This window comes from Macrobrachium nipponense, chromosome 5 (assembly GCF_015104395.2).
Source record: "Macrobrachium nipponense isolate FS-2020 chromosome 5, ASM1510439v2, whole genome shotgun sequence".
In the NCBI taxonomy this organism is placed as follows: domain Eukaryota; kingdom Metazoa; phylum Arthropoda; class Malacostraca; order Decapoda; family Palaemonidae; genus Macrobrachium; species Macrobrachium nipponense.
The window spans coordinates 132,859,905-132,887,716 of NC_061107.1; the positions used below are offsets into that span (position 1 = coordinate 132,859,905).

General features: G+C 36.7%; 1 protein-coding gene across 9 annotated transcripts in view; it reads left to right on the top strand.

Moving 5' to 3' along the window:
• LOC135215651 (semaphorin-1A-like) overlaps window positions 1-27,812 on the top strand; it is a 413,230-nt gene that overhangs the window by 363,107 nt on the left and 22,311 nt on the right. For all 9 annotated transcript variants that reach the window (XR_010314748.1, XR_010314749.1, XM_064250573.1 and 6 more), the window contains 4 exons: window positions 12,835-12,931; window positions 22,837-22,888; window positions 24,153-24,215; window positions 27,688-27,795. Coding sequence is in view for 7 of the 9 variants with exons in the window: in XM_064250573.1 (XP_064106643.1) it covers window positions 12,835-12,931; window positions 22,837-22,888; window positions 24,153-24,215; window positions 27,688-27,795 (320 nt within the window). In the remaining 2 variants the exon portion in view is untranslated. The remainder of the gene's footprint in view (window positions 1-12,834; window positions 12,932-22,836; window positions 22,889-24,152; window positions 24,216-27,687; window positions 27,796-27,812) is intronic.

Here is a 27,812-nt window from a genome sequence, read left to right on the forward strand (position 1 = left end):
AATGTCGTAAACAGCGCTTTCCGTTTTAAGTTCAGCTTGTGACTTGAATCCAATCCCACTGTAATTGACACAAAGATGAACCGTTAGATTAAGATATAATCCCTTGGAAACCGTTTAATATCCACGACGTGATTTGTCAGAGGCACTTCTGTCATTAGGCACAGGGAGATTATCCAAGTACAGATGAGATATTCATTTTTTTGCTCTATGATTAGTTCTGCTTAATTTGGAGAGATTTTATAAAATAAATTGCTGATAGTTAACTCTGAAGCTGTGTGAGTTATAGTAATTTTCCCGTCATTTTTACTTAAATTTAAACGTTTAAGCAAGTCTCCTGCTTTGGTAGATTTGTTTGTTTAAAAGCTGTAGATTTGCTGTTTGATCTTCCAGCCGGAGAGCCTACTATGTTGCACGATTGTCAAGTTAGACAGGAATTTTGGTTTTTTCTTAAGTTTCTTGGTTCAGTGCTTTCAGATTTGAATATTATTAAAGTTTGTGATTTCCATCGTTTATTTTTTCCCATTATTTTACAAGTTTAAATTTGTATGAAGTCAGAAAATGTATCTCATATTTTGTGTCGTTGAATTACCGTCTAAAGACGAACGACATTTTACGTACCGCGAAGAGCTATCGTTGATAAAGGAACAGCGATATTTCCGTGATGTATGTTGAAGCTTTCAGAAGTGCGCTGTAACTTTAAGTTCCCCGTCTGCCGCTTTTGTTCGCTTTGAACGACGATATTGGGATCCGTGTCGGCTCGTTAAATCACCCATAAATACAAGCTTTGAGAGAAGTAATTGAACTGATGAAGTATTGTATTTTTCAAGGAATGTGCAAAATTGATTTTGGTGCATTGTTCATGCTACCGTCTTTTTACACAATGCCTTTGCAGTGTTCTTGGTCTCTCTTCTGCCAATAAGGGTATCGGAAACTGGAGCGTCCATTTCTCTCTCTCTCTCTCTCTCTCTCTCTCTCTCTCTCTCTCTCTCTCTCTCTCTCTCTCTCGTATTTTTATCACCCGATTTTGTGTTATTCTTTAAAATAATTGTGAACATTATAACCAAAAACTGAATCCTAAATCATGCGGTAGTTTTAATCTGTGGTTGAATTTGCGATGCAGGCGAATCGGAGTTACCATCATTGTAGACCATCTCTCTCTCTCTCTCTCTCTCTCTCTCTCTCTCTCTCTCTCTCTCTCTCTCTCTCTCTCTCTCAGGAAATAATTTTGCACGAAAACAAAACCAGTCTTGCAAAATTCTTGACTGCAGTCGGCAAATATATATATATTTTTCCTCCTCCGTCTGTTGTTATTTTCAGCTTTAGTCCTCAAGGACTTTTCCCACCCGAGAGCCTCGACCAGAGGTCACCAGCAGTTAATATCATCCTTAGGTTATTGTAGTGGCCACTGCAGGACAATAACGGAGGGAGTAATAACCTAAAAGCTGGATTTGCTCAAGTTTTAGCTGTCGTGGGTTGTGTGTGAGTCTTTCTCCTGACTGTCTCTCGAAGGAAGAATATAGATAGGGGGAGGGTTTGGCTTATCCTAAATTTCATTGCGGTTTGGACCAGCTGATCGTAAAATGACCCCCGGGATGCAAAATCTGTATTTAAATGCTCTTGCAGAGAGAATTATCCTTAAGGAAAATTCTTTCTTAATGTCTTTGTTCTCCATTTTGTGAAGTGTTTTATTCGCAAAATAAAATATGTGAAATTATTTTTAGAAATACGAGATTTATCTCGCTATATTGATGAACAATAGAATGTGTTTTTTCAGCCATATCCCATTACTTGAAAGTTTTATTTGATTATGAATTTATGTATTGTGAATAGCACAGCAAACGTTTACTACTACTGTTTACAATAATATATCAGTTTGCACCTGAAAGATATTTAGTGTATTACAGATATTTAGTGTATTACATGATTTCTCTCTCTCTCTCTCTCTCTCTCTCTCTCTCTCTCTCTCTCTCTCTCTCTCTCTCTCAAAGGTTGAGGGTGCAGAAGCGAGAATTTTCTAGCGACTGTACTAGTCATAGTCATCGTGTCCTTATAAGCTTCTCTTAACGTTTTGTACTATCAAATCATAGTCTTATGAAATTGACGAACTTGCTGGAATACTGAACTCGGAGCTTTGATATCCCCTCTTTTGTTTTCGATTATATGCTTGTCTCAAGTGTACTATCGTGTAGTATGGCGCATATGCTATCAGTGATTTATTGCCAAAAACATATTCTGTTGTAGAATATGCCAATCTTCCTTGGGTCTTGTGGATGAATGAATACTAATTAACTGTAGATCATTCATTCATCATCACACCGAATGACCTATTTGGTCCCATGCTTGGCCTCTGGCCTAGACCTGGTAGAGTTTTTCACTCAGACCCTTCGGGCCAGCCCTATGAGAGCTATCAGCACCTCAGTGCTGTGGCAATACTATTCTGATAATAAGTTAGAAATAATGACGTTTGAAGTGGCTATCGTTTTCGTCGAGACCAGTGCAAAGGCAGTTGTAAGGGACGACTCAAAACTTCAGATTCATGATGCTGAACGTGCCTCGGTGAGGTCGAGCTTCGACGGACTTGTTTATACCATATTGCGTTTTATAGGGGATAGGGGAGAACCTAGCTTATGGATTGGGGCTGTAGGGTCTTTGGTTGGGGGGTGGGTGGGAGCGTTTTAGGTGGTTGTTCCATTAAACGGTAGGTGGTCGTAGGTGGTTGTCGTTTATTACCTTCACTCCGGCAGTCGGTGCCTAACGACGTTCCATCCTCCTCTTTGCCCCTTTCCCGGAGCTCGATAATGACTGCATGTCAGGAGCCTCTTGTGAGAATCATACCTTTGTGTTTACCTTGCGTCACGGCGTAGATCCTGTGTGTGCTTCGGAGGGGGATCTTGGGATGATCAGCCTCTCGGATCCAAAGGCTCAAGGGAGCATGCTGATGGGGTCTTAAACCACCGAGAGATGCCCAGTTATCATCTGATCTCTAGAAATGGGCATTTTGAAATTGCGTCTGGGGGTCGTGTGGGTTAAGGGCAACTTTGTATGTATTCCTAAGTTTTTTTTTTTTTTTTTTTTTTTTTTTTTTTTTTTTTTTTTTTTCATTTTTTTTTTTTTTTTTTTTTTTTTTTTTTTTTTTGTGGGGGGGGGGGGGGGGGGGGGGGGGGCAAGGGGACGTTTATTTGAGGAGGGTAGAAATGCGGCGGCGAAGATGGTGTTACTGTTCTTCCTATATGCACTTCGTTCAGTTCTTCAACAGGCTTTTGCGGTTTTATATTGGTTGGGGTGATAATAATTACTACAGTAATAACAATCATATCACAAGTGTGTACGATTGTTTTTAGTTTAAAAAGAAGTTCCCCTTATATCCACATTCCAAAGTTCTCTAAAGCACAATTAAAATATGGTGGTTATCATTTGATTCGGATTCTCAGAAGTGCTAATAAGTTTTTTTTTTCATACAGCGATGAACATAGTATTCTTATATTCCTATGTTATTTAAAGTTCAGTAGACTGGCCAAGTCAAGTTCTTTACTTGTATAAAATGGATAACTTTTTATTTTCCCAAAAGGAGAAAAAATTGCAAATCCTGAGTGGTTCTCTGCTTCAAGATATGGGTTTCAGTGTTGTTCACAGTTTAGTAATGGTTTTGTGCAGCTAAAGATTGTGAAATATCAGGACAATATGTTTTCCCCATATAGAGAGTAGAATCACTTTTGTTATGGGACATAACGGAATTCTGCATCGTTGCTAGTTACGCAGCTCCTTCGTGTTTGGGTTTCCTGTTTTAGCCTACATCTTTGAAACTTGTGTGGGACTTGGCCTATCCAGCCTTGCTGAACGAAATTAAATAAAGGACATTTTATGTAATCTTATGAGACGTTTTCTCCTTTTTAGTACCGAACTATTTGTTTTGTGTATTTCCCCTTATTAACAAATCGTCAGACTCCGATGCCTTTTTCTCTGACAACTAGTATTATGTTAGAGTACGTGCAGTCTCAAAGGGATACTTTAAGCATTTTAAGGAAGACCTCTGTGATTTTATTTCCTGGTCAGAAATATATTTTTACTGTTGCCAGTGAAATGTCAATAAACAGAAGCTTTTGTTAATGTAGGGCGCATGTCATTTTGTTTTTTTTACAATTTTCTTTTATCTTAAAATTTCGACGAATTGATCCTTCTTGTCTATTCTTTTCTTTTCTTTTTTGTGTTTAGCCTATTGTATTTTACAATGCAGTATAGATCTCGAACCGAAATTCTTGATTTATAGATGGTAAATGATTTGGAGGTATGTGTAAAACATTAAAAGATGAAAAGTCATGTCGTTCCTGGAAATAATCCCTCTTGGTTGTAAGTTTTGCTACCCTTGTTGTGTCTCTCGCTCACTTGGATATACTGTCTTCGTGTGCTAGTTGTCTCGGACGCTTCACATGCTTTTATTGTCGTTTTTTTAACTTTTCATTGTTACCTTTAACAAGGTTCTTAGCTCCATACATCACCCTCTCGAAATCATTAAATGTCAGAAACTCTTTTATCTTATCGGCGCATCAACTTTATGATCATCACCAGGCATAAAGTGTCAGCGGTCCACCGGTTGAACATCGTCTGATGAACGTGGTTTACGGGAAGCAAGAATGAATGGTCACCTATTAAGTGAACACGGTAAAAAAAAAAAAAAAAAATGAATCGTGAAGTGTCGCTTGATAAAGGAAAGCTAAACGATTTATAAAAGGCCGTATTTGGTTCCAAATCCCACTCCTCCACGGACTCGTGAAGATCAAGAGTCGTGTTTTAGAAACGCCAGCCTCTTGCCTCTTCCAGTAAGGTTAGCAGCGTGTTACCAGCCATAATGTTTTGTTTATGGCCTTCATATTGGCCAGAATTGACCGTAGTGCCTGGCGTGGAATTTTTATATTAACTGTCTTTTACTTCCCCATCACTGCAACGGGTCGACAGAGGCCTTCTTGACTGAACGGGAGATTGCCCTTCGTGCCTCTTTTTTTGTAACATTAAGTGTTATGAGAAATTCTATATTACTCTGGGATTCAGGATTGGTGGCACCTGAAACTCGAAAGTAAAGAGACGACATTTAGCCTTGCAGGCTACATATTTTTCCATATATGTAAATTGGTGTTACTTAATGTCTCCGAAACGCCATCATTATGTGACTAATGACTCTTGTCAGCCAGTTATTATTAATGATGATGATTATTGCGGCAAGGGAACAGTTTAGGTAACGTGGGCGAACTGATAAATTTCATTAAATCATCGTTGGTTGGAAACCAAAAGGTCGGTTCTTAGAGAGCAACTTTGGAGTTGGAGTAGAAGGGAAATGTAAAAATTGGTAAAAGATGCAGTAAACCTAAGCAAAAAAAAAAAGGTCTTGATTAGATGATAATACATTTAAAAAGTCCTGATGGTTAAATAACTGACGTCGGCATCAAGGGTCTTCATTAATATGTCTGCTCTGACCTCCGGTGGATTGGTGGGTTAAATGGATATCGTTATGACCTTTCATTAATGATGTAATTTGATATTTGTGGCGACTAATGGCTCGAGCATTTTAACTAGAGAGAGAGAGAGAGAGAGAGAGAGAGAGAGAGAGAGAGAGAGAGAGAGAGATTCTACAATGATAATAACTCGCCATTCATCATTTTCGCAAATTCAACAACAGATTAAGAACTATAGCGTGATTTAAGAATCAGTACTTAGTTACCATGTTAGTAAGAATGTTAAAGAATAAGATTGCTAGTAAAAGGGTGCATGGTCCAAAAAAGATCGAGAACCACTGGTGAGAGAGAGAGAGAGAGAGAGAGAGAGAGAGAGAGAGAGAGAGAGAGAGAGAAGACTGTGAGGTAGGTCCTGCTGAAGGAACGCTAATGAATGGATTTAATTGATCGCACGAGAACTGAGAAGGGGTAATTAGGATTTAAATGAACTATCTGTTTCGTCGGAGGACATGTGGCGTCGGTCGAGGCGGGATTAATGGCAAGAGCTGGACTTCAACCGATTAGCTCTGCAGACGATATGCTTCCTTGTCGATAATCTCTCTCTCTCTCTCTCTCTCTCTCTCTCTCTCTCTCTCTCTCTCTCTCTCTCTCTCTCTCAACGTAAATCGTCTAGGAACGCTTTATTTTTGGCCCAGTTGCCACCATGAAGTTACCTTCGTTAAGACGAGAATTGGTATGAACATCCAACTTGAGGATTATGTAATGACGTGATGGCAGATTTTCTATAATATTTATTCTTGTTTAGGGCTTCGATGTCGTCATTTTGTTTTGGAATATTTCCGGCGTGGATTTGTTTATACTATTTCTCGATGTGGTTAGAAGAAACGTAATGTGATTGTCTAGTTTTAGTTTCTTATTTGTTAAGACTCTTGTTAGCACCAGTCGTTTGGTTTGCTTTTTATTGCTATTTTTAATTAGTTTACTAGTCATTGCATTGTCGATACTGTGGCTAGTAAAATAATGAATAAATATTCAAGCGATAAAGTCGTGGCTTAAGGATTGTACGAAGTATAGGATGCTAAAGGAACTCTTTCAATTTTTTTTTGTAACTAAGTTTTGTCCCTTACATTGCAGAGTCAGGAGCTGAGCACTTCTTGTCTCTCTCCTCCGTTAGTTTTAACGGTGGATTAGAGAATAGAATGCGATGGTTTAAGCTGGCACTTGCAATTGTCCGTAACGATTAGTTACACATCCCAAGTTTCCAGTGTTTACATCCCGCATTCGGACTGTTTATGATATTGAGCTGATTAGAGGTTAGAGATGCTCCGACTCCGTCATGAGGTCGTATTTCCGGGCTGTGAATTGGTAAGGGAGGATTAATCAGAAATGGAGGCGCTCTGTCTCCTCTTGTGAGATATAAGATTCTCACCGTCTGTGTAGCAAAACACATTTTCATTAGCTAGATTATACGAGAACACCTTCACTTCCATTTGCGCTGTTTGTATGAATCACAACAAGTCCTTTTTCTGTTCTTGGATTATCAGTATATATTTTTTTGGAATGTTGCACATTATATTTATTCTAGATGCGTTTTACGTGCCCCTGGTGAGTTGAGTTACGTATTTTGGAAACTCTGGTGTACCGGATAATAAATAGTGCACTGATGCTACGAGGAGTTTATTGCTTAATTTAATGCTGTGATATTTATACAGTTATAACTAGCTCTCTCTAGCGCATTTTATCATTCTCAGTCGTGAGGAGAGATGCACTAGTATGGGACTTTTCGAATTAGTAATTTGTATGTAGGTCGAACGCAATTGAATTTTGTTGGAATCTCAATTTTATTTGATTGGACAGGGGTCACGCCTTTTGTAGGATTTCATGTTTTGGATCAACGTCAATTGGAAAGATCAGGTGTTGGTTATTTGTGAGAATCTTATTTTCCCCCTTTTTAATGCAAACGGTGGGAGTGGCCGTCATTGGGGATCATTGCACAAATTAGAATAGTTAATGAGGTTAAACACCGCAGTAAAATGAACATAAATAATGATTACGATGACTGAAGTGTGTTTGTGGGTGATGGCATTCTTCAGAACAGCTTCAAATACTCTATATTTCAAGTCTGGAGGTTCCGTGCTTGTTATATGCGGTTGAACTGGTGTGTTAACAATGAAAAAGACAGTGTGAGGGACGTCGGGTCTTATTTTATTGATATTAAGGATTCAAGGTACACCTCTTTATGCGTAGCATCCTAAAAATTTTCAAAGTCAAAATCTGCTCAGATTCTCACACCAAGCTTCAATGGCACGCACGGCTTCGCGCACCTCCAGATAAAGTTGCTACATAGTTTTACAATAATCGCCGAGGAAATTGTTTTGAAATGTAGGGTTTTTTCAGACTTAGCAGGAAATGTTTAAAAATCAGGAAATTTTAAAAAATTATGATTTTCTAAGACTGCTGAACCTTTACTCATTAGTGTGTGGCATTAATCAGCTTTTTATATATATATATTATATATATATATATATATATATAATATATATTTATTATATCATGTATGTATGTGTGTGTATATATATTATATATATATATTTATATATATATAAATATATATATATATATATATATATATATATACATATAATACATATATATATAATATATGTATGTATATGTGTGTATGTGTATATATATATATATATGTATATAGATATATATATATATAGTATATATATATATATATATATCTATATATATTATATATATATACACTGTACTACAATGAAGCTGTACTATTGAATACTGAACCTTTTGATCAGGATCTGAATTTTGATTTCCGGTGTACGTAATTTTCTTAGAAAAGTGGTTGCCTCGTATAGCCCTTAAATACGGCCTTTCCATTGACCACGTAGTCATATTGCTCCCTCGGCTAATCATACTTCCTTTCCTCTTTGCAAGCCTTCTATACCGGACGTAGGGAAAGGTAATGGTCAACAACGAACAGGGTCATGTCTCAAATACCTGGCGAAGGGTCACCCACCAGCTGTTGCCTTAAAGCGAAACTGGAAAGGCGGCGAGGAAGTGAAGGGGGGTATAGTAGTCAGTAGGTAAGGTCAAGACGCAGCCCGGAAGCGTCGCTTGGTGGCCGTAAGCAGGAAAAGGTCTTCCGTCGAGTTTGGTTTATGACATCTGGCTTTTTAAATGTCACTTCGTGTCGTCTCTGTTCGTCGGACTTTGATGGAAACAAGTCAGGAGTGTAGATATATATAATATATATATAGTTATATATATATTATATATTATTATATATATTTAAATAAACTATAATATATATACTAATAATATAATTATATATATCAATATATATCTATATTATTATAATATATATACTATTCATATATTATATATATAATAATTTATTATATATTATAATTATATACATATTAATATACTATAAATATATATATATATCTATATATATATATTATATAATTATATATGATATATATCTATATATATATATATCTATAGGAATAGTAGATAATAGATAGAAGATAGATAGATAGATAGATAGATAGATAGATAGATAGATAGAAAAAAAAAAATAGATAGATAAGATAGTGGTTTGTGTTAATGGAAAAACGCATCTATATATATATATATATATATATATATGTATATATGATATATGTAGTATATATATATTATATATATATATATATATATATAAATATATATATATATGCTTAAAAAATCACAGTAGATGCAGTGACTTCATAAATAAGCGAATACCACGGGAAATGACAGCCCAGCGCTTTCGTCTTTATTAAGACATCGTCAAGGAGCTCCTTGACGATGTCTTTAATAAAGACGAAAGCGCTGGGCTGTCATTTCCCGTGGTATTCGCTTATATATATATATATATATATATATATATATATATATATATATATATATATATATATATATATATTATATATATATATATATAGTTTGCGTAGGCGGGCGCGTGTTCGCGCACATGCATAATTGATGTAATAGTGAGGAGAAAGGTTTAGTTTGCATAGACGTTGCGGTAGTTGTCTGCGTATCCAGTGCTGGATGGCGTAGTGATGATAACATTAAGTTATGACAGCCTTGTTGTTTGCTTAAGTGGTTAGACATGAACTCAGCTTCATTTTCAAGGGTAAGAAAATATGGAATCCTGGTGATTTCCTATTGACAAGTATTATGTTTCCAATATTGCTTTTGCGTGTTATCAATAATTAGGCGACTGTGTTTGCAGTCTGCTATGTATCTTAATTCTTGGGTGCAAGCATTTATGTATTTAATGGACAGTCCAGTTCTTCTCTTCAACATATCGCTTTTCTCCTCGTTAGTCCTTCTTCTGTATGATCGGTCGCACACTGTGTCGTATTCCTTTCGCAGTAATGAATGATCCCCCAGAATTGACTCCTTGCGGTCTTCTAAAACCTCCTTTAACTTCAGAACATAACTTTAATGCGATATCTTCCTGGTCTTTCATCGGAAAGTTGAGTCCCCAAAATTAATGACTTGGTCATCCTATGTTCCAGTTTGTTTTAAAATGTTAGTGAACACTTTCATATTTTAGTATATAGGAGATCTTTTGTTCGCGATATTTTTTACCATATTACCATATTCCTTTTAACATTTTGGTCTGTTCTCCTCCCATTGAAAAGTACATAAGATTATTTTTAGCCCAACGGAGTGGATTTTCTTATTCATCTTCATAAATTTGCGTTCATTAATAATTGGAAACCGTAGTTTCTCCTTCTGTATTTTTGCTCCCATACATATGAGTTTTCACTTTTTTTTTTTTTAATGATTATAGTATGATGCTTAGCGCAACATTTTTCCCACCGTGATGTCGGCGGATCAAACGAAAGTCATTTTGTTGATTAGAAGTCTGTATAGCGTTTTTTTTTTCCTGCTTTGTCTTGGGATTTTTCCTTGGTGTCGGCGGCAGTCATCTCTTATTGACCAATCCGTCTTGTGGCGTGAGGTAGAGTTGATTGCTCTAACATTTAAGCGCTCGTCCCAGAGGTAAGTCACCGGGAGTCTGTCCATATGGGTTCTAATTTATTAATGTGTTTCTCTCTCTCTCTCTCTCTCTCTCTCTCTCTCTCTCTCTCTCTCTCTCTCTCTCTCTCTACCAACTATCAAGTTTCTATTTTGGGGAAGGGCTTGATTATGTTCTTAATTTTCTTTTGTAAGAAATGCTAATTTTTTTTTTTACCCTTCATAAAATAACCATCCCGTATTTCCCTCAACCTATCATAGTGGACTTTGATACCATTCATGTAAAGTTTACGCTGAAAAGGAACTTGAATGCCCTGGACATGTAACCTAAATCTTCCTAAGTGAATGTTAAATGTTTCGTACGTTAGATGAAAAGGCAAGTCATAGAGTATGTGAGTAAATGGAAATTATTCGAGAAGTAACATTCTAGAACCTTGGATGTTTGCGGGACTAAACGCTGTGTATTGATTGATTTGCTCTGAGAGGGGAAAGAATAAATGGGGAGGATGCACTTCGATTAAAGACCACTGTCATTAAAGGAGATACTACTCATTTGTGTCCAGAAATTGTTGTCGGCAGTACGGTGGTGCTATCGAGTGAGTTGTTAAGCACGGCTCTTTTAACTCGCCTTTCCAAGGCTAGGTGTAATTTTATATCATATGCGACCGAAAGTCTCTCTCTCTCTCTCTCTCTCTCTCTCTCTCTCTCTCTCTCTCTCTCTTCACCAGTGGTTCTCAATCTTTTTTGCTTTTTTGGCCCATGTCAGAATGTCATCCCCCCCCCCCCCGCCCCCCCCCCCCTCTCCCTCCCCGCCCTTTACCAAAACTGTCTGCCTCAAAATATACATTCCCCTTTTTGGGGGTGGGGGTGGGGGGATTCCCCTCTGGTTGGGAACCACTGCTGTACACAAACCTTCGTCAATATTGAAGGGATCAGCTGTCAGTTTAAATAACAATCAGAGCTCACTCATTAAGAATTGCAACACATTTTCTGTCCAAATCTGGTCACAAGGACCCTTCGGTAGACTAAATGTAACTTTGATCCAAGTAAGTTATTTTTCATTAGATGCTGCAAAGCTCGATTATGCTTGAGGACCTCCAATTCATAATTGAACCTTATATGGGATTTACTTCAGGTCTCATCTTATCGGTAAGGTTATGAATATTGCAAATCGTATTTTCAGCCATTCCACGGATTCTCTGCTTCATTTTAACGGTGAGTTATTGAGTCTTGCATATATATATATATATATATATATATATATATATATATATATATATATATATATATATATATATATTTATTTATTTATATTTTATATTTATATATTATTTATATATATATATATATATATATATATATATATATACATACATACATACATACATATATATATATACATATATATACACAAACACACACACACACACACACGACTCATTTCCAAATACATTTCAGTTATTGTATTACATTAATGTTTTGCTTGGAATTCTTGTATAATGTGTTTCGAACAAGAAATAATTATCTAGTTCGCATGATGTAAATGACAATAATTCTGTTTAGAATTCGTATAATGTAAATGACAATAATTCTGTTGAATTCGTATAATGTAAATGATGATAATTCTGTTTAGTTCGGTTAGTGTAAATGATGATTCTGTTTCTCGTAGCCGTTACATTTCGCAAATGACAAGAATTTTCGAGTTGCTAGTGCAGTCTAAGCATCAGCAGCTGTAATTTTATTTTTAGTGTCTGCTTACTAACTGTTCAGTCTGCCTTATAGTTAGTAAACTGAGTGGTGATGTGTATATTGAATCCCCTAAAGGGAGTAGTGCCTCCAGTGCACCTCATGCTGTGTACTGTAGGTATAAGTGAAGGGTCTTTGCAGCATCCCTTCTAGCTGCAATAGCTGCAACCTCTTTCATTCCTTTTATTGTACCCTCTCTTTCTACCTAACTTTGCACCCTCGCCTAACAGTTGTTTCAAAAGTGCAAGTGCGAGGTTTCTATAATAGATTAACCTTTCAGCGTTGCATGACCTTATAGGTCCCAGCGCCAAAAATGTGTATACCTTCCTTCATGTATACTGAATGAACTTATTCTTTAGCGTTACATTTCAGGTTATAGTGCAACTTAAAAAACTGTTGTGTTCAGCAGGTGAAACTTTTTTTTGTATCTAATATCTAAAATAATTACCCAGTGCTTAATAAACTTAAATGTAAAGTGCAGATTGAATAAACCTAATCTTAATTGTCATGTGTAAGGATGTAACTTGATTGTTACGTCACGGTTCAAGAGCTGAACGTCTGGAGAATCCCTAGTGACACAGATACTGATTTCTTTTTCCAGGTGACCTCAAGTCCCTGATCTTCCCGGGCAACAGCACCGAAACCGACTACTTCCGTTTGTTGCAGCGAGACGGAAACTCCATGCTCATTGGGGCCAGGTAAGTGGATCTTCAAAATCTCTTGTTTTTATTGCTGGTGAGTTTTCCACCCTTCGGTCTTAGTTATTATTCGCTGGGAAGATTAACTTCACTGAAAATGACGCCCAGAATAACTGTCATTACCATGGTTATTGACACCAAAGAAGATATGTAGCATATAGTTAAAATGTCAACTCCAGTATGTGGATACGATGGGGGTTTGTACGCGGCCAAATGGACGCAACACAGGAAGTTGTAGACTGATTTCTTCGTTACCTAGTGAACTCGCCACTCAGGCTGGCTTGTCTAGTTTTTTTTTTTTTTTTTTTTTTTTTTTTTTTTTTTTTTTTTTTTCATAAGGGTCAGGTTGTAATGGCGTATCTCTCTCTCTCTCGCTCTCTCTCTCTCTCTCTCTATATATATATATATATATATATATATATATATATATATATATATATATATATTAGTATATATACTATATATATATACATATATATACTTGCAGTGAACTTATTCGAATTTTCACTTTTGTTAATTTAGCGCTTATATGTTAATTCAGCCATTTCACTGCGTGTATATTATATTCCATAATTTTGCACCAACTAAAGACCCCGTCCTTATAAAAGTGGTGAATCAAGTTCGAATTAAATCCTTCGGCCAGGGTGTTGCATTTTTCTGGGAGAAAGGGAATTATCGAGCGAGTGGTCTAGAAATATGAGTTTTGATATGAGGCCACTGTGGTATATGAGGACAGCCGCAGTTTATTGTGGTCGCGAGAGTTATTTTGTGGTCGTGTTTCTTCGCCCGAAGCGATTTTCTATTCTCGGTCTCCTTTCTATCCATTACGACAGGCGACCGCAATACAATTTTGCAACGATGAACTCTTCGAGTGACGGCTAACTGTCTTCGGTGTCAGGAGTTGCTCTTCGTGTCCTGCGGAGTAATGGTGAAACCCTGTCTAGGAAAAGTTCTGGCTGGAAGGGATCAAGCATTGAAAGTTCCGGAGGCAGGCGAGTCACGGAAAAGATATATACTGAAATAACGCACGATTTGGCTGTAGGCACGAAGAACGGACTCGGGTTAAATCATGGCTGAATAATTTTGCCTGACATAATGCCAAAGGTCCATGTAACAAATTCGTCGTCTTTCCTGCGATTGAATTCCTTGCAGGTCATTGTTGTCGTCCTATTGTATTCGCTGCTATTATTTAGTGCAGAATTCTTTTTCCGGTTGGCCTGGTACATAGTGTCTAAACGACCAAGTTCAAAGTATTTATCCGTGTATTAGGTGCAGTTTGTCAAATTACTTGTGAAAACGGGATCATCTAGATATTTAATGAGGAGGTGAAAGTGTTTCATTTCTCCTTCCTTTATGTTCTATCGGGTGTTCCTGTTGCTGTTATTCATGTGTATAAATGGCAAGTTGAGAAATCATATTTCATTTCAATTTCGTCAGGGAGGAGATAATTAAATTTGGCCAATATTTGAGATTGAAAGACCTGGACGCTCGGTTTCATTAATTAAGATTGTGAATCGAAGAAGTCACTTCATTACCTTAAATGAAAATAGCTTTTGTTGTTGAATGTTGTGATGTATGTTCTTTTAGAGTGAGGCTGTCTTTTGAATGGAAAGAGCCATTCAGACGGCATACAAAAAACCTACTTGTCCTCGCTAGAATGGACACAAGCCGCCCTCACCTTATCGAGACATCAGTTCGACTTGACGCAGTTCATTCCAGTTCCGCTCCATCTTAATGAACAGCTCCTTCGGTGATGATCGTCAGTTGGCTTTTTTTTTTCTCTTCTCTTTTCGCCTTTTAAGCTATCAGGTGTTGCAATGACTCTCTCTCTCTCTCTCTCTCTCTCTCGTTGTGATCGTCTGAAGTGAACCTCTGACAAGGGCCAAGTAAGAAGGCGTGCGCTCTCTCTCTCTCTCTCTCTCTCTCTCTCTCTCTCTCTCTCTCTCTCTCTTGTGATTATTGATTAAATCAATAAGCATTCACCTGACGTGACACGTAAACCGTGTGGATGGAGTAAAAGGAAGCGAAATAGATTTTCATAAATGATAAAAACAATAAATAATTCCCACTTTTCAACTAAAGTGAATTGAGCAATAAAATGACACATTTTTTCACATTTTTTTAGTATCTTCAAATTTCGGAATCGTAAAAAAAACTTATGCTCTTAGAACGTTCGCATTATCACCATGGACAGTATCCAAATAAAGAATGGCTTGGAAAGTAAAGAGAAGAGAACACTTGAATTAGATCAGTCGCACAGTGACGACCTCCCGTCTCTTAAGTCTTTGAAGTGTGAACGTATTACCCACTGTTTGGTAGTAGCTAGTAACAGATGATGATGATGATGAGAGTCAGGAAGTAGCTGATTGATTTAAAGTGTTGGCAAAAATGACCGTTTGAACTCCTCAGACGGTCAGACAACCCAAGTTGACAAGTTTTTATGTTGTTGCCTCCAGAAGTCGGGGTTGTTGGCCCTCCAGGCAGCGGTAGATTCCACTGGATATCTCCGACTTCGCTACCTTTTATATATAATATATATATAATATATATATATATATATATATATATATATATATTATATATATATATATATATATATATATATATATATATATATATATATATAAAAGATATATGCCACGAAGGAAAATAAACGACGGAGTATCCGTGATATATATATATATATATATATATTATATATATATATATATATATATATATATATATATATATTTTTTTTTTTTCTTTCTTCTTCTTCTTCTTCTTCTTCTTAAACTCCACATCTAAAAATATGCCACATCTAGCTGTCTGCCTACAGTAATTGATTCAGTGTCCATTCGATAAGACGTCCTGCGTATAAATTTATTTTTGTCTTCTGTGTATAAACTTTACTTTTAGACTTTTAGACTTGCCGTCGTCCAGCCCCGACGAGCCTTTCTCACCACTTAGTCTTCACATAAGAATGCGGGTTTCGGAAGGGTACGGAACGTCTCTGTGGTCGGAACCATTATTCAGCTTCGATGTTTTTTATCTCTGTCTACAAACGTCGAAGCAATTGCTTTGTTTAGTAGAGACGTGCGTCATATATGCATAATGACGTCCATCACTTGTCGCTCCTTTATAACGAAAACGCGGAATTTGTATGACTTAACTCTTCCTCATTTCCGAGATGACCCACAGTTGTTATAGTTTTAGGTCACTGGCTTTGTAACACTTGTATAACACGCAATTGAAGAATGGTGCTTCCCACTGTGTTGTCTCTCCTTCCAATAAGAATAAGTTGTGAATTATTTTACGCTCCTTGTACCTCGTAGGAGCAGGAGCCCTTTTGTAATCACACAACGGAGAAGTTTTGGGTCGAGTAAAAGCCCGGCCATTGTATGGAAGTCGTACTTTTCAACAGATTGCTTTATCTCGATCTTTGTTTAACCCCCCGAATAGAATAGCGGGGGGGTTAGTATTTCGGGTATTTACACAAGACCGTGGCGGTGCCGTAGTGCTGTTCCCTCATTTCTAACGGCCTTTACACGCAACGCAAATATAACCGTATCTTGGAAAGCCCAACATCTACTTACTGTCCCTAGTTTTTCTCCGTGGGGTGAACGGCTCGAGAACTTGAAGGGAGTTCTTTCCTGAACGAGAATGGAGGTCGTCATTGCACTAACGGGAACAGTCCAGTGTATTGTCGTTACTTTATATATGTATATATGCCATATATTATATATATATACATATATATATATATATATATATATATATATATATATATTATATCTATGTATATATATATATTAAATACATATATATGATATGATATATATATATATATATATATATATATATATATATATATATATATATATATCTATATATATATATATATATATATATATATATATATATATATATATATATATACACACCTGGCGAATACCTTGACTAGCCTATAGAAGAGAATTTTGAGTAGGAACTAACATTGTGAATTCGAAGCAAGATGGTGTCTGATTGCATCTTTCAAGTTGTAGTATATTAAGTAGGAGGCATGGATAATCCAGTTCAGAAATACTATAATAAATGGTGTTGTCTCTATTTTAGACTTCATAAAATGGAACGGCTTGCATACTAGTGATGGATCTTATGATTGGAGCAGTGTGTTTGCGATAATATTGCAAAATCCGTTTTGTTCAGTTCTGGTTTCCATAGCCTCTATATTTCATTGCATAAGCATAATCCGGAGTCTCTTATAAGTACAGGTTCACTCAGGTGCGTAGTATTAATGCACAGGTAATCAAGTGTTAGGGGTTGGAGAGTCCCGGAGTTGAAGAACTCGTCTCATACCAAATAGCAACATGTATCTAATATCGCCAATTTAGTTTTTATTGCCAATAAAACTCTGAAAAACTACATTAATTTATTAGAAACTGAAGGTGGCTCTTAACTTTACGCGCCCACACAGACTATATATATAGATATATATATATATATATATATATATATATATATATATATATATATATATACTATATATATATATTTATATTTTATTTATTTATTTTTGTATTTATTTGTTTATTTGTTTGTTTATTTATTTTGTTTCTTATCTATACGTCTAGTAAATAAAATGTTTAATATTATTACTTTTACTTTTATCTATCGTTAAATTTCTAATACGCCTGATTCTAACTTTCCTTTATTTTCTTCTTTCCGAGTAGTCTTCTATCACACCAGATTCTTGGTCTTATAGATGTCCTTACAACCCTCAACAGTTTTTTGTTTTTGTTCGAGAGATTATTTAAGATATACAACAATATCGCCCACAGCTGGAGCTCCTCCTATAAAAACTGAGGCAACTCAGTTTCGGCTTGTAAGAAGACATGATGTCATTCCCACTGCCGTAATTTGCCTCTCTCTCTCTCTATCTCTCTCTCTCTCACAACTATATCATAAGCGTATGGTATACATACATGCACACAAATCGTACATGTATGTGTATACATATGTATATACATATATATATATATTATTCTATAATATATATATATAAATATATATATATATATATATATATATAGGCTCTATAAATATATATACTGTATATATATATATTTTGTGGGGGCGGTTGTGTTGCATGTTTGTGTGTGGTTCTATATACTTTGTGCCTTTTAGGGAGGTTATATGCAATAGTATGCAATATCGAAGAGAATTATTGTAAACGTCAAGTATCACACATACTTTATTAATGCGTGTGGGGAGAGACGTGATCCATCGGTTAAATTCACTTATTTTTTTTTTTTTTTTTTTTTTTAGCCAGACTCTCATTAGACAAGTGCTGACCTCGTGTTTGTAATCCCATTCACACGGCCTCGTGTTGCTGGTTATGTTGTTGTTGTGGCCATAAATCTCATTTGCTCTGCAGCAGAAGTTGCGTTTCAAGTATTCTCCCTCAGTCTCGCATTAAGTACGTGTGTATGTATAATATGTATATATATATATATATATATATATATATATATATTTATATTATATTATATTATATATATATTTATAAAATGTGTGTGTGTGTTTATATATAAGAGGAAGAGAGAGTTTGTGGACAGCTGTTGAAGTTGCTGGTCTCTCTCTCTCTCTCTCTCTCTCTCTCTCTCTCTCTCTCTCTCTCTCTCTCTCTCTCTCTCTTCCGAAAAAGAATGCAGTAAGTATGAATGCCACATTGCAACTGATGTCTTTCACGACATTATCTTGTCAGAGACGGCCTTGTCATTATAAACGTTACCTTCGGATGATGGAAGTGGGGTGTGTGTGTGTGTGTGTGTGTGTGTGTGTGTATTTTTTTTTTTTTTTGTGTGTGTGTGCTGTGCTTTTTTTTTTTTTTTTTTTTTTGTCGTCGATGTTAGGCTCCAGTGTAGTTGTGAGTTTTAGTATGAAGCAGTCATGTTCCTCTTTGTTTCTCAAGGCTCAATGGTGCGTCCCAAGACAACGGTAGGAAGGTTACTTCAAAAGACCTTGGTTACTCCTATCCTTTGGATGGATAGCCTAGCCTAGATGACCTCTTGTCTGCTGCGAGGTCTGTAAAAAGAAGCGGCACCAGATGCCGAATGAGGAGGAAAGACATGTGTTCGTATCCCGAGGGATGTCAAGGACGCAAAGCTCATGTCTAAACACTCGGGAGAATAGATTAATGCATACTTTAGTTTCTTGAGTGCGCGACAGATGAACGCCGTTGAGCATGCATTGTGTTCTACAGCTGTCCGACTTGTATTCGTAGTGATGCTGTAATTGCAGAGAAAGTTATATCAGTCGTTATTTTCTCTTGATGAATATTGCGTTGGGTGGCGACTTAATATAATGTTAGGTTTCAAGCAGAATTTTGATCTAAAGATGCTAAAGGATTCTTGTAGCAGACTGTTGTGAAATAATCTGTGCTCTTTTAATTCATTTGGTATTTCCCGTGGTTTTGGTGTTTATTTTTTGTTTTCTGATTATTATTTTTTATATAAAATAATTCCTTACGCATGTTTTCTTCATAATAAGGGTATTATATCTGTGTCCTCCACGTACCGCATATACTTATGATCCTATTTCATAAAATTTACTTCATTACATCTGTCAACTGCCAGACATATATTGTATTTATGGTAGGCGATCTAATTTGTATTGGTAAATTATAACGCAATTTCCTAAAAATAAAGGTCACGGTTTATAATTCACAACGCATGAAAATTTGGACTTACCGTTGCCATTGTTTTTATTTTTTATACGTATTATTGTTGCTTTTTCTCGTTACTTGATTTATTATTGCTCCTTTTTGTCGTGTTACGGGCTGCTCTGTGAGCAAGAGCCCGAGCTGACACAAGGTCAGCTTAATCAAAAACAACAAACAACATCCTTTTCGTCCTTACTAATATATATTCTCTTGTCATTTCGCTGATTTATTCCCCTCTGCCGATTCTTGTATTTCGCGTTGTTGCACAATCAACAAACAGGTCCTTTTCACCCGAAGGAATCTCACATACATGAATTGGTGACACGTGCCTTCCCGTTTGCGGTTCCATCCAGGACTTGACAGACTGGTTTCAAGGTATAATATGTTGGTTTTTATGAGAGTCGATTTTGATCGAGGACTTTTGTTTGTATTTCCTAGCAGATGCGTCCAAGTAAAGATTTAGGTATGTGGAGGTACAGTAAGCGTTTTGAAAGCTTTAACAGTTTAAGATGAAAGTGATGGGCAGTACGTCTAGGTGAGGAATAGGGATAAGTATAGATTCTGAAATTATTGAGGAGGAAAACAAATTTCTTGATTGAATCCCCAGATATTAGGTTCTATTAAATTCACTGATTTGGTCATGTTAAGTATGTATGTATATATATATATATATGAGAGAGAGCAGAGAGGAGAGACGAGAGAGAGAGAGAGAGAGAGAGAGAGAGAGAGAGAGAGAGAGAGACCCACTTATATAAGTGAACAACACGTGTTCAGTACCTAGAAAAAAAGATTGTGAATAAGAATGGTGTTGAAAGTACTTTTATGGCCAGCACTGTGCCTAGAATAAGCCCATGACGATCGCGAGATACGCGAAAGTCATGGGAGAGAGAGAACCCGCATAAGGTTTTACTGGCCCTTTCTTTGGCATTTCTTTTAATGCATAAGCCACGCCTTGAACTACAAGATTGCAGTTATAAATTTATTCTCTGCTTCAGCACGTAAAGCCCTCAGAGAGATTTTGTACTGTTGATGGACCTGGAGATGTTGGAGGTGAGAACTTGGCCTTTGTGCATCTCTGAAAGAAGAGCGAAAGTTTGGGAGAATTTTTGAGAGAAGTGAGAGCGGAGGCTTCCAGCCATTCATTGAGCCGCGGGACAGTTTATTAAAGTAGCAACCAGGGTATCCTTTGCAGAACTAACTTGTCGTTTTAGAGGAGGGAGATCTCTTCAAGAGCACGGGGCAGCGGTTGTCGTTACAAGGACCAAGGACTAGGCAAAAAAAAAAAAAAAAAAAAAAAAAAAAAAGAAAAAAAAAAAAAAAAAGAAAAAAAGAGAGAGAGAGAGAGAGAGAGAGAGAGAGAGAGAGAGAGAGAGAGAGAGAGAGAGAGAGAGGAGAATTTGGCACGAAAAGGAGACGACGCTAGTGTAGGATACTGCAGTATTGTAGAGTAGTCTTTGGGTGTTGTTTGTGGTATCCTTGTTTTCCTTCAAAGAATTACTTTTCTTGCTGAAGACAAGTTGAGTGCCAGTGTATCTTCGTCATTTTTTTTCTCTTTTGTTCACTACATCTGAAACTGAAACTGCTAGTTCGTGTAACAAACTCATTTCTAGTAGTCAGACGATATGAACAGACATTTTACCGTGAACACAACTGATAGCCTGTTCTTATTTCTGTATTTTTAAAATGTTCATCTTAATACCGTAATGCCCAAAAACTTTCACATTTAAGAGTCATTTAAAGCAGGTTTTCACCATTGATAAAAATTTTCCTCATGATTTTGTTTGCTTTTTCCGGAAAGGTAAAGATGATCACTATCTTTAGTCAATACTTCATATTTTCAATTACTCTGGGAGTAAGCCTACAAACTACTACTACTACTATGTTGTTGTTGTTGTTGTTGTTGTTGTTGAAGTGGTAGGAAAAGTCTGTGGAAGAGCTTAAAAAGGTTTGAAAAGGGTATATGTCGTTGAGTTAAAGATATAGGAATTTCAGGATGGGATGTTCTATGATTTATGTATGAGAATGAAAATGCAAAAAGATAAACAAATAAATAATGTGCTGGTTAAACAGTACAGAAAAATCATTTCTAATAAAATACAGCGTATTTATTTTAATTCTCGTTGGTGAAACAAGGCTCTATTTGACCGTAGATTTCAGCATGTTGTAATTTACATCGAGAGTTAGGAATATAATGTTTACAACTCGTGCGTGATGGGAAAATCTTGCACGCATTACGAGTAAGCTGGAGTTTGGATCACGCCTTGTTAAATCAGTCTCCAACGTGAAAGGTTTGTTTACCCTCCAAAGATTTGCCGAAAAATCCAGCAGTCCTGTGAATTTTACCAAGGAGTGTTCATATAGTCTTCTTTTATTTTTGTGGCTGTGGTACTTGAGGCAAAGCCTTGTCCTTTGAACTGGCAGTTTTCTTGTAAACTCTCTCTCTCTCTCTCTCTTCTCTTCTCTCTCTCTCTCTCTCTCTCTCTCTCTCTCTCTCTCTCTCTCTCTCTCTCTCCTGCTATTCACTGAAGATGTGCGTACTCTTAATTCTTGTTGTTTATTTTGTCATGGGTACCATTTTGAAAACGTGAAATCTAGAAGATATAATATTGATTATTTCTTCCTATCCTTATCAGAACGTCTAAAATTTATTCTTGTCTGTTCCAGTATAATGTTATGATTAGCTGTGTGTCTCAGGAGATTTTATCGTTATCGAAAGGGAAGATTGTTTTTATAGGAAAAACCTTTGATTCATGTCTTGCTGTCCCAGTAATATTATTTAAATCAAAGTGAAGGATTAGGAAGAAAGAATCCCATGTATTTCCTTAGAATCGAGGAAAAATAAAAATACGTACTATCGTATTAATAAGTATTCTAAACAAATGGAGGAAATGAGGTGAAGCTAAGGAATAGATTACAAGGCATGGATTGAGGAAAATAGTCTAGCCCTTGTCATCTGGAAATGTTGTTGTTGAGCGTAAGGCGATTTATTAACAGAAAACGAGTGATTACGAGAGGATTTAAGGGGAACTCAGGTAAAACTATTTCAAGACTCGAGACCAATGGTGAGATAACGGAGCCATCATCAAATAACTTTCAAATGCCCCTCCGTTCCAAAATACAACTCTCAACCCTTTTTCCAGATATTCTGTTGCTACTATCATTTTGGTTTCAAGTGATTTACTTATGTTTTCTTTTCTTTCAGGAATATCGTCTACAACATCAGCATCAGTAATTTACAAGAAAACTTTAGTCAGGTAAGTTTCATTTTGTCCTGTTGGTCATGCTTATATTTATTTCTTAGAAATTCCCATATTATTGAATATCCCACAATTAATATGGTTGGGCTGGCATTTTCATTCTTTGCACATTGTACGCCCACGCCCAATCAAGATACCGGATGGAAGGCAGCCTCTCAAAATTGATTCGGACTTTTATCGTTGTTTGAAGTTGCTGGGGAAGAGACTGACAGATGGGAAATGTTAACTGTTACTACCGCACGATTCTCCTTGGAATATAATCCGTAATTCGTGAAATAGAACTCAGACTGACTTTTAAAAGTAAAAAAGGCTTGCTTGAGGTGGTAACGTACAAAAAGTCGACTTCAGGAGACGGCGGAAGGCAAACAGACAAACAGGCTAAATAACCTCGGGTGACGTTTGTAGGCGAGGAGACCCTTGGAGATTATATTTAACCCCCTTTTTAAGGGAGGGAATAAAGTGCTCTCGAGCTGGGATTCAGGTGCGATGAGCCCCTGTAATGGGGACAATCACAACATCCTCTGGCCGTGAGTGAGGCCATGTCAAGCGAACTCGGATCGACCTGATGCATGCTGTTAGGCTGCAGACGACATCTCCTCTCGCCTTTGTCAAGTATCGCTGGTTTTTCTTTTTTATCTGCCCTTTGTACGAACTCTGTTATACTGGAATCTGATCTGGCGTTCTGTTAATTATACACGAAAATGAGTCGCCTTGAAAAAGAATAATAATTATGGTGATAGTCATGACACATGAAGAAATACGAAATTAACTGTTGCTTTACGTTTAAAATGAGAGAACCTATATAATTCTCTCATTCGTCGGTAAGAAACATTTTAGCTCTTGTATGTAATACCTAATAGCAAGCACTCATAACATCATCGACTGTTTGTAGACGTGACTACATTTATTTCCTTATTTTCATACGATTTTACTCAAGACATTTTTTAATACTTAAACATTTTTTACCATGGCATATAATACGTAATTGATACATACTTCCCGGCCGAAACGGCACTCCATTGATTATTATTGATAATGATTATTATTGATAATTTGAAGGCTGCGCAGTTGTTTCAAAGGAAGCAATGCGAGATTAGGCTCCTTTGTTAGAAAATGTTACGTAAACTTGATTGGAATGTTTGTTCGCCGCAGTAGCTTACAAACAAGGAGGTGGTCGCCTGTTATTCAGATCATTTTGTACACTTGCCTCACTCAAGTCATATTTGTTTTCTAATCTTTCCCTCTCTATTTCATTTTGCAGAGAATAGTTTGGTTTTCGAGGTCCCAGGATAGTGAAACTTGTTTCAACAAGGGCAAGTCTGTGGTGAGTAAATTGTATAGTTCCTTTTGTCAGTGATGTGTATGGTTAAAAAGCAAAGGTTAGGAAATGGTGATTTTCTATTGCCTCGCGAAAGGTTTTTCACCGTAAACTAAATTATACGTAGTTTCAGTTTGTACTGCGGATTGTTATATATTTGCTTAATTATATTAGTAAAATGGTTGTGTCTGGACACATACTTTATCACTGATATTTTAAGAGTTGATATGAAGTTTGACAGTTGATATGTATAATATATAATAGATTTTTTTTTTGAGCCATTAAGGAATTTAGTGTTTAGCATTCATTACAATCACATCACTCGTGCGTGTACTCTGCTGGGACTGTTTAAGGATACAAAAGATTTTTGTTTAAATGTTTAATTTGATGATTGCATTGAGATTAATTGTGAAAGAGAAATATTCTTTGATAATTTTACCATAGACACTAATACAACTTACAGCTTAATATGGATGTTGTATATCGAACTAAATGAATTTGTTAAATACTGTACCAAATTTTACTGTTGAGTTGCGAATGTCCTACATGGGGAATATTGTCATTTTCTATTTGAATGTGCCTTGCAAATAATTCAGATATGCAATTCTTATAAAGGAAACTTTTGAATATAAATTCTGTTAAGTGTATATAAGCCCAAAGCGCAGTCTTGATTTTGTGTAGTCGAGCACATCACCATACGAAGTGGTAGCCACACAGATGTTAGCTTTGTTTGAAAGGTTAACGTTGCCGCCATGTTTGGCCTGATGCATAGTTTTATAAAGCGAATGACTTAGGGGGAGAGGAATGACCACCTGCTTAGCTCCACCATGAGGACTACTTAGCGCAATATCTTAAAACATGTTTTTGTTATTCTCTTATTTATGAAACTCGAGTCCTATCCTAAATCCGTCAGCTCTATTAAATGTCCAAACGGCGGCTTTGCTTTAAATCTGATTCACCTATTTAAATCTGGTTCTTGTGCGTTCATGTGTACGTTGTTACTCTGTCATTGTACTATTCTGCTCAGCAAACGTGCGAAATATTCGTTCACGGTTCTTTAAATGTATCACTTGAAGTGTTATTACGTTGTTCTATTTTCGGATGGAACGCTGCCTCCGACATACCTCTGGGATTGGGAGTCCGTATCGTCTTTAGTCTTTTTTTTCCAGGTTCAATAAAAATCCTTTGAGTTGCAAATACGCTCTTGCTCCCCGAGAGGTAGTCAGTATTAGATACTAGCTATTCTTGGTTTAACCTACGACCGTATGCTTATTGATAGGCATTACTCTTTATCGGCATTGCCCTGCTTTGCCATTGGAAAATAGAGTCGTGATGACAGATACACGAAATTATATCATGCTGTTTTGGATTGGATTAACTTGGTATTTATTTGTATATTGTTAACCCCCCCAAAAAGAATTCATTCTTTCTGTCGCTCCTGCATACTGCTCAAGAGAACCAGACACAGACAATGAACTTGCCAAGCAGGTTAACTCAGAATGAGGGGCAGTGTGTTTCCAAGGAGCATCGCCACCTCTTTTTAGCCCTTATTGCAGTACCAGGAAAATGCTCGATATTGAAAAACCAGCTTTGAAGTAAAGCTTACGACATTTTTCCCACTGGTGGGAAAAATCACCACTTGAGGAATTTTATCTAGAAACAAAGGATTTCGGGTTGGTGGTCGTATGCAGGCTCTTAAACAGTATTCCAAGAGTGGTTGAAGTGACCTCACTGAGGGATGTTGCATTAATCCCGTCATTTCTGTAGCGAGAGGACTCCTTGCGAACAGTTCATAGTTTTCCGAGTACATTAGTTTTATTTTTTTTGGCAATGCTAATAAAACATTTTGCATGTCGAAGCTAACACCAGATATTGGCCCACATACAAATTTGATAAATGTAGCGTACCAACGAACTGTGAATAATTGTGGAATCATGACTTGTAGCGAACTTGTCGATAAACTTCTGGTTTCGTTTAGTTCAGTCACATACCTCACTGTTCCTATTACGGTTAGCAGTTAATGTATATCTCGTTGGGGGAAGCGAATGACAAGAAAAGTTGCATCAACTCTACATAGTACTTTGTTATTTTCAAACCCAGTAATCTTGTTACGAGTAAAGGCTAAATGCAACGGAGGCCCAGAATACTATATTGAACGTGGTGCAGACATGGTATGTCTAGACCGAGAAAATGTGGCTAACCTGTAATTTTAGGTTTTCAGTGATATGGGTTTTGTATATACAAAAAAAGGGCTATTTTATTTTTTAATTTAAACACCGATTGCTTGGCAATAAAAGTCGCCATCAGCTCTTAAGTACTATAATAGTACTGTGCAGTTTTCGCTAAAAGTAAACAATTATGTTGTTATGAAAACCTTGCTCTTGAAGTTTCTTCATCAGTATATTGCCAGATGTGCCTATTGTACAGATTGTCAGTGCGGTATTTAAAATGATCCTTAAGATTATATGTTTGAATATATTAACAGCATCGTTATTTAAAAGAGCTTTCATTATTTTGAATCACTTAAGAAATTATGCTCATGTCTTTCATGTGTGTTGAGTCAATTTTGTGTGATGTGTTAAGAGGCTCAAACCTGTGAATAGAATCGTTCAGGCGATAGTTTTTGGTGAATTGTCTCTCTGCGTGAACGTCCACTTCAGATAAAAAAGGCATTGCAACCCCCCCCCCCCCCCCTCTCTCTCTCTCTCTCTCTCTCTCTCTCTCTCTCTCTCTCTCTCTCTCTCTCTCTCTCTCTCTCACCAAAAAATTAAGTATCGCATCAACAAAGAAAGCTGTTGCTTCAGCTAAGCAAACAAATAAAGCGAGAACTACAAAACAAAGCAACATCCACAATACGAAAGATATTATATTTTGTATTTGACATTATTACTAACGAAAACTGACCCGTCTCCTTGTGCTTCAGCCAAAAGGACCAGAGAGAGAGAGAGAAAAAGCTCCAGGTGGGTGGGAAAGGCGGCATCAGAAACAATGAAGATACTGTCGTGGGTGTCAGGGGCCTTTTGCCTTATAATAGTGATAATAGTCTTCTCGGAAAGAAGCGGTCGTCATCAGACATCCCTTTTCTCCCCCCTTAACAGTCTCTCTCTCTCTCTCTCTCTCTCTCTCTCTCTCTCTCTCTCTCTCTCTCTCTCCACCAGAAGGAAAACTTAAAAATTCTGAATCTTTGGAAAGCTAACCTTTTTTTTTTTTTTTTTTTTTTTTTTTTTTGTTTTTTTTTTTTTTTTTTTTTTTTTTTTTTTTTTTTTTTTTTTTAGGTAAGCTGTGGTCAGGTCCATCATAATTATACAAAGGCTTTTATAATTATACGTAGTTAGGCTTCAAATTATCTTCGAGCAGGTAGGTCGACTATGTCTACCAGCCTGGTAGACATTAGGAATTTGAACTCCGGCCTAGAAGTAGAATAAACAGGTAGAAACGTTTGATATCTCTCAGTAAATACTTTTATTTTTTTCCCCAGGACGATTGTCAAAACTATATAAGGGTTTTGGCGAAGGAGGGAGAAGGCCGTTTCTTAGTGTGTGGCACCAACGCTTACAAACCTCTTTGCAGACGCTATGCTCAGCAGGTAAGTTGTTATAAATA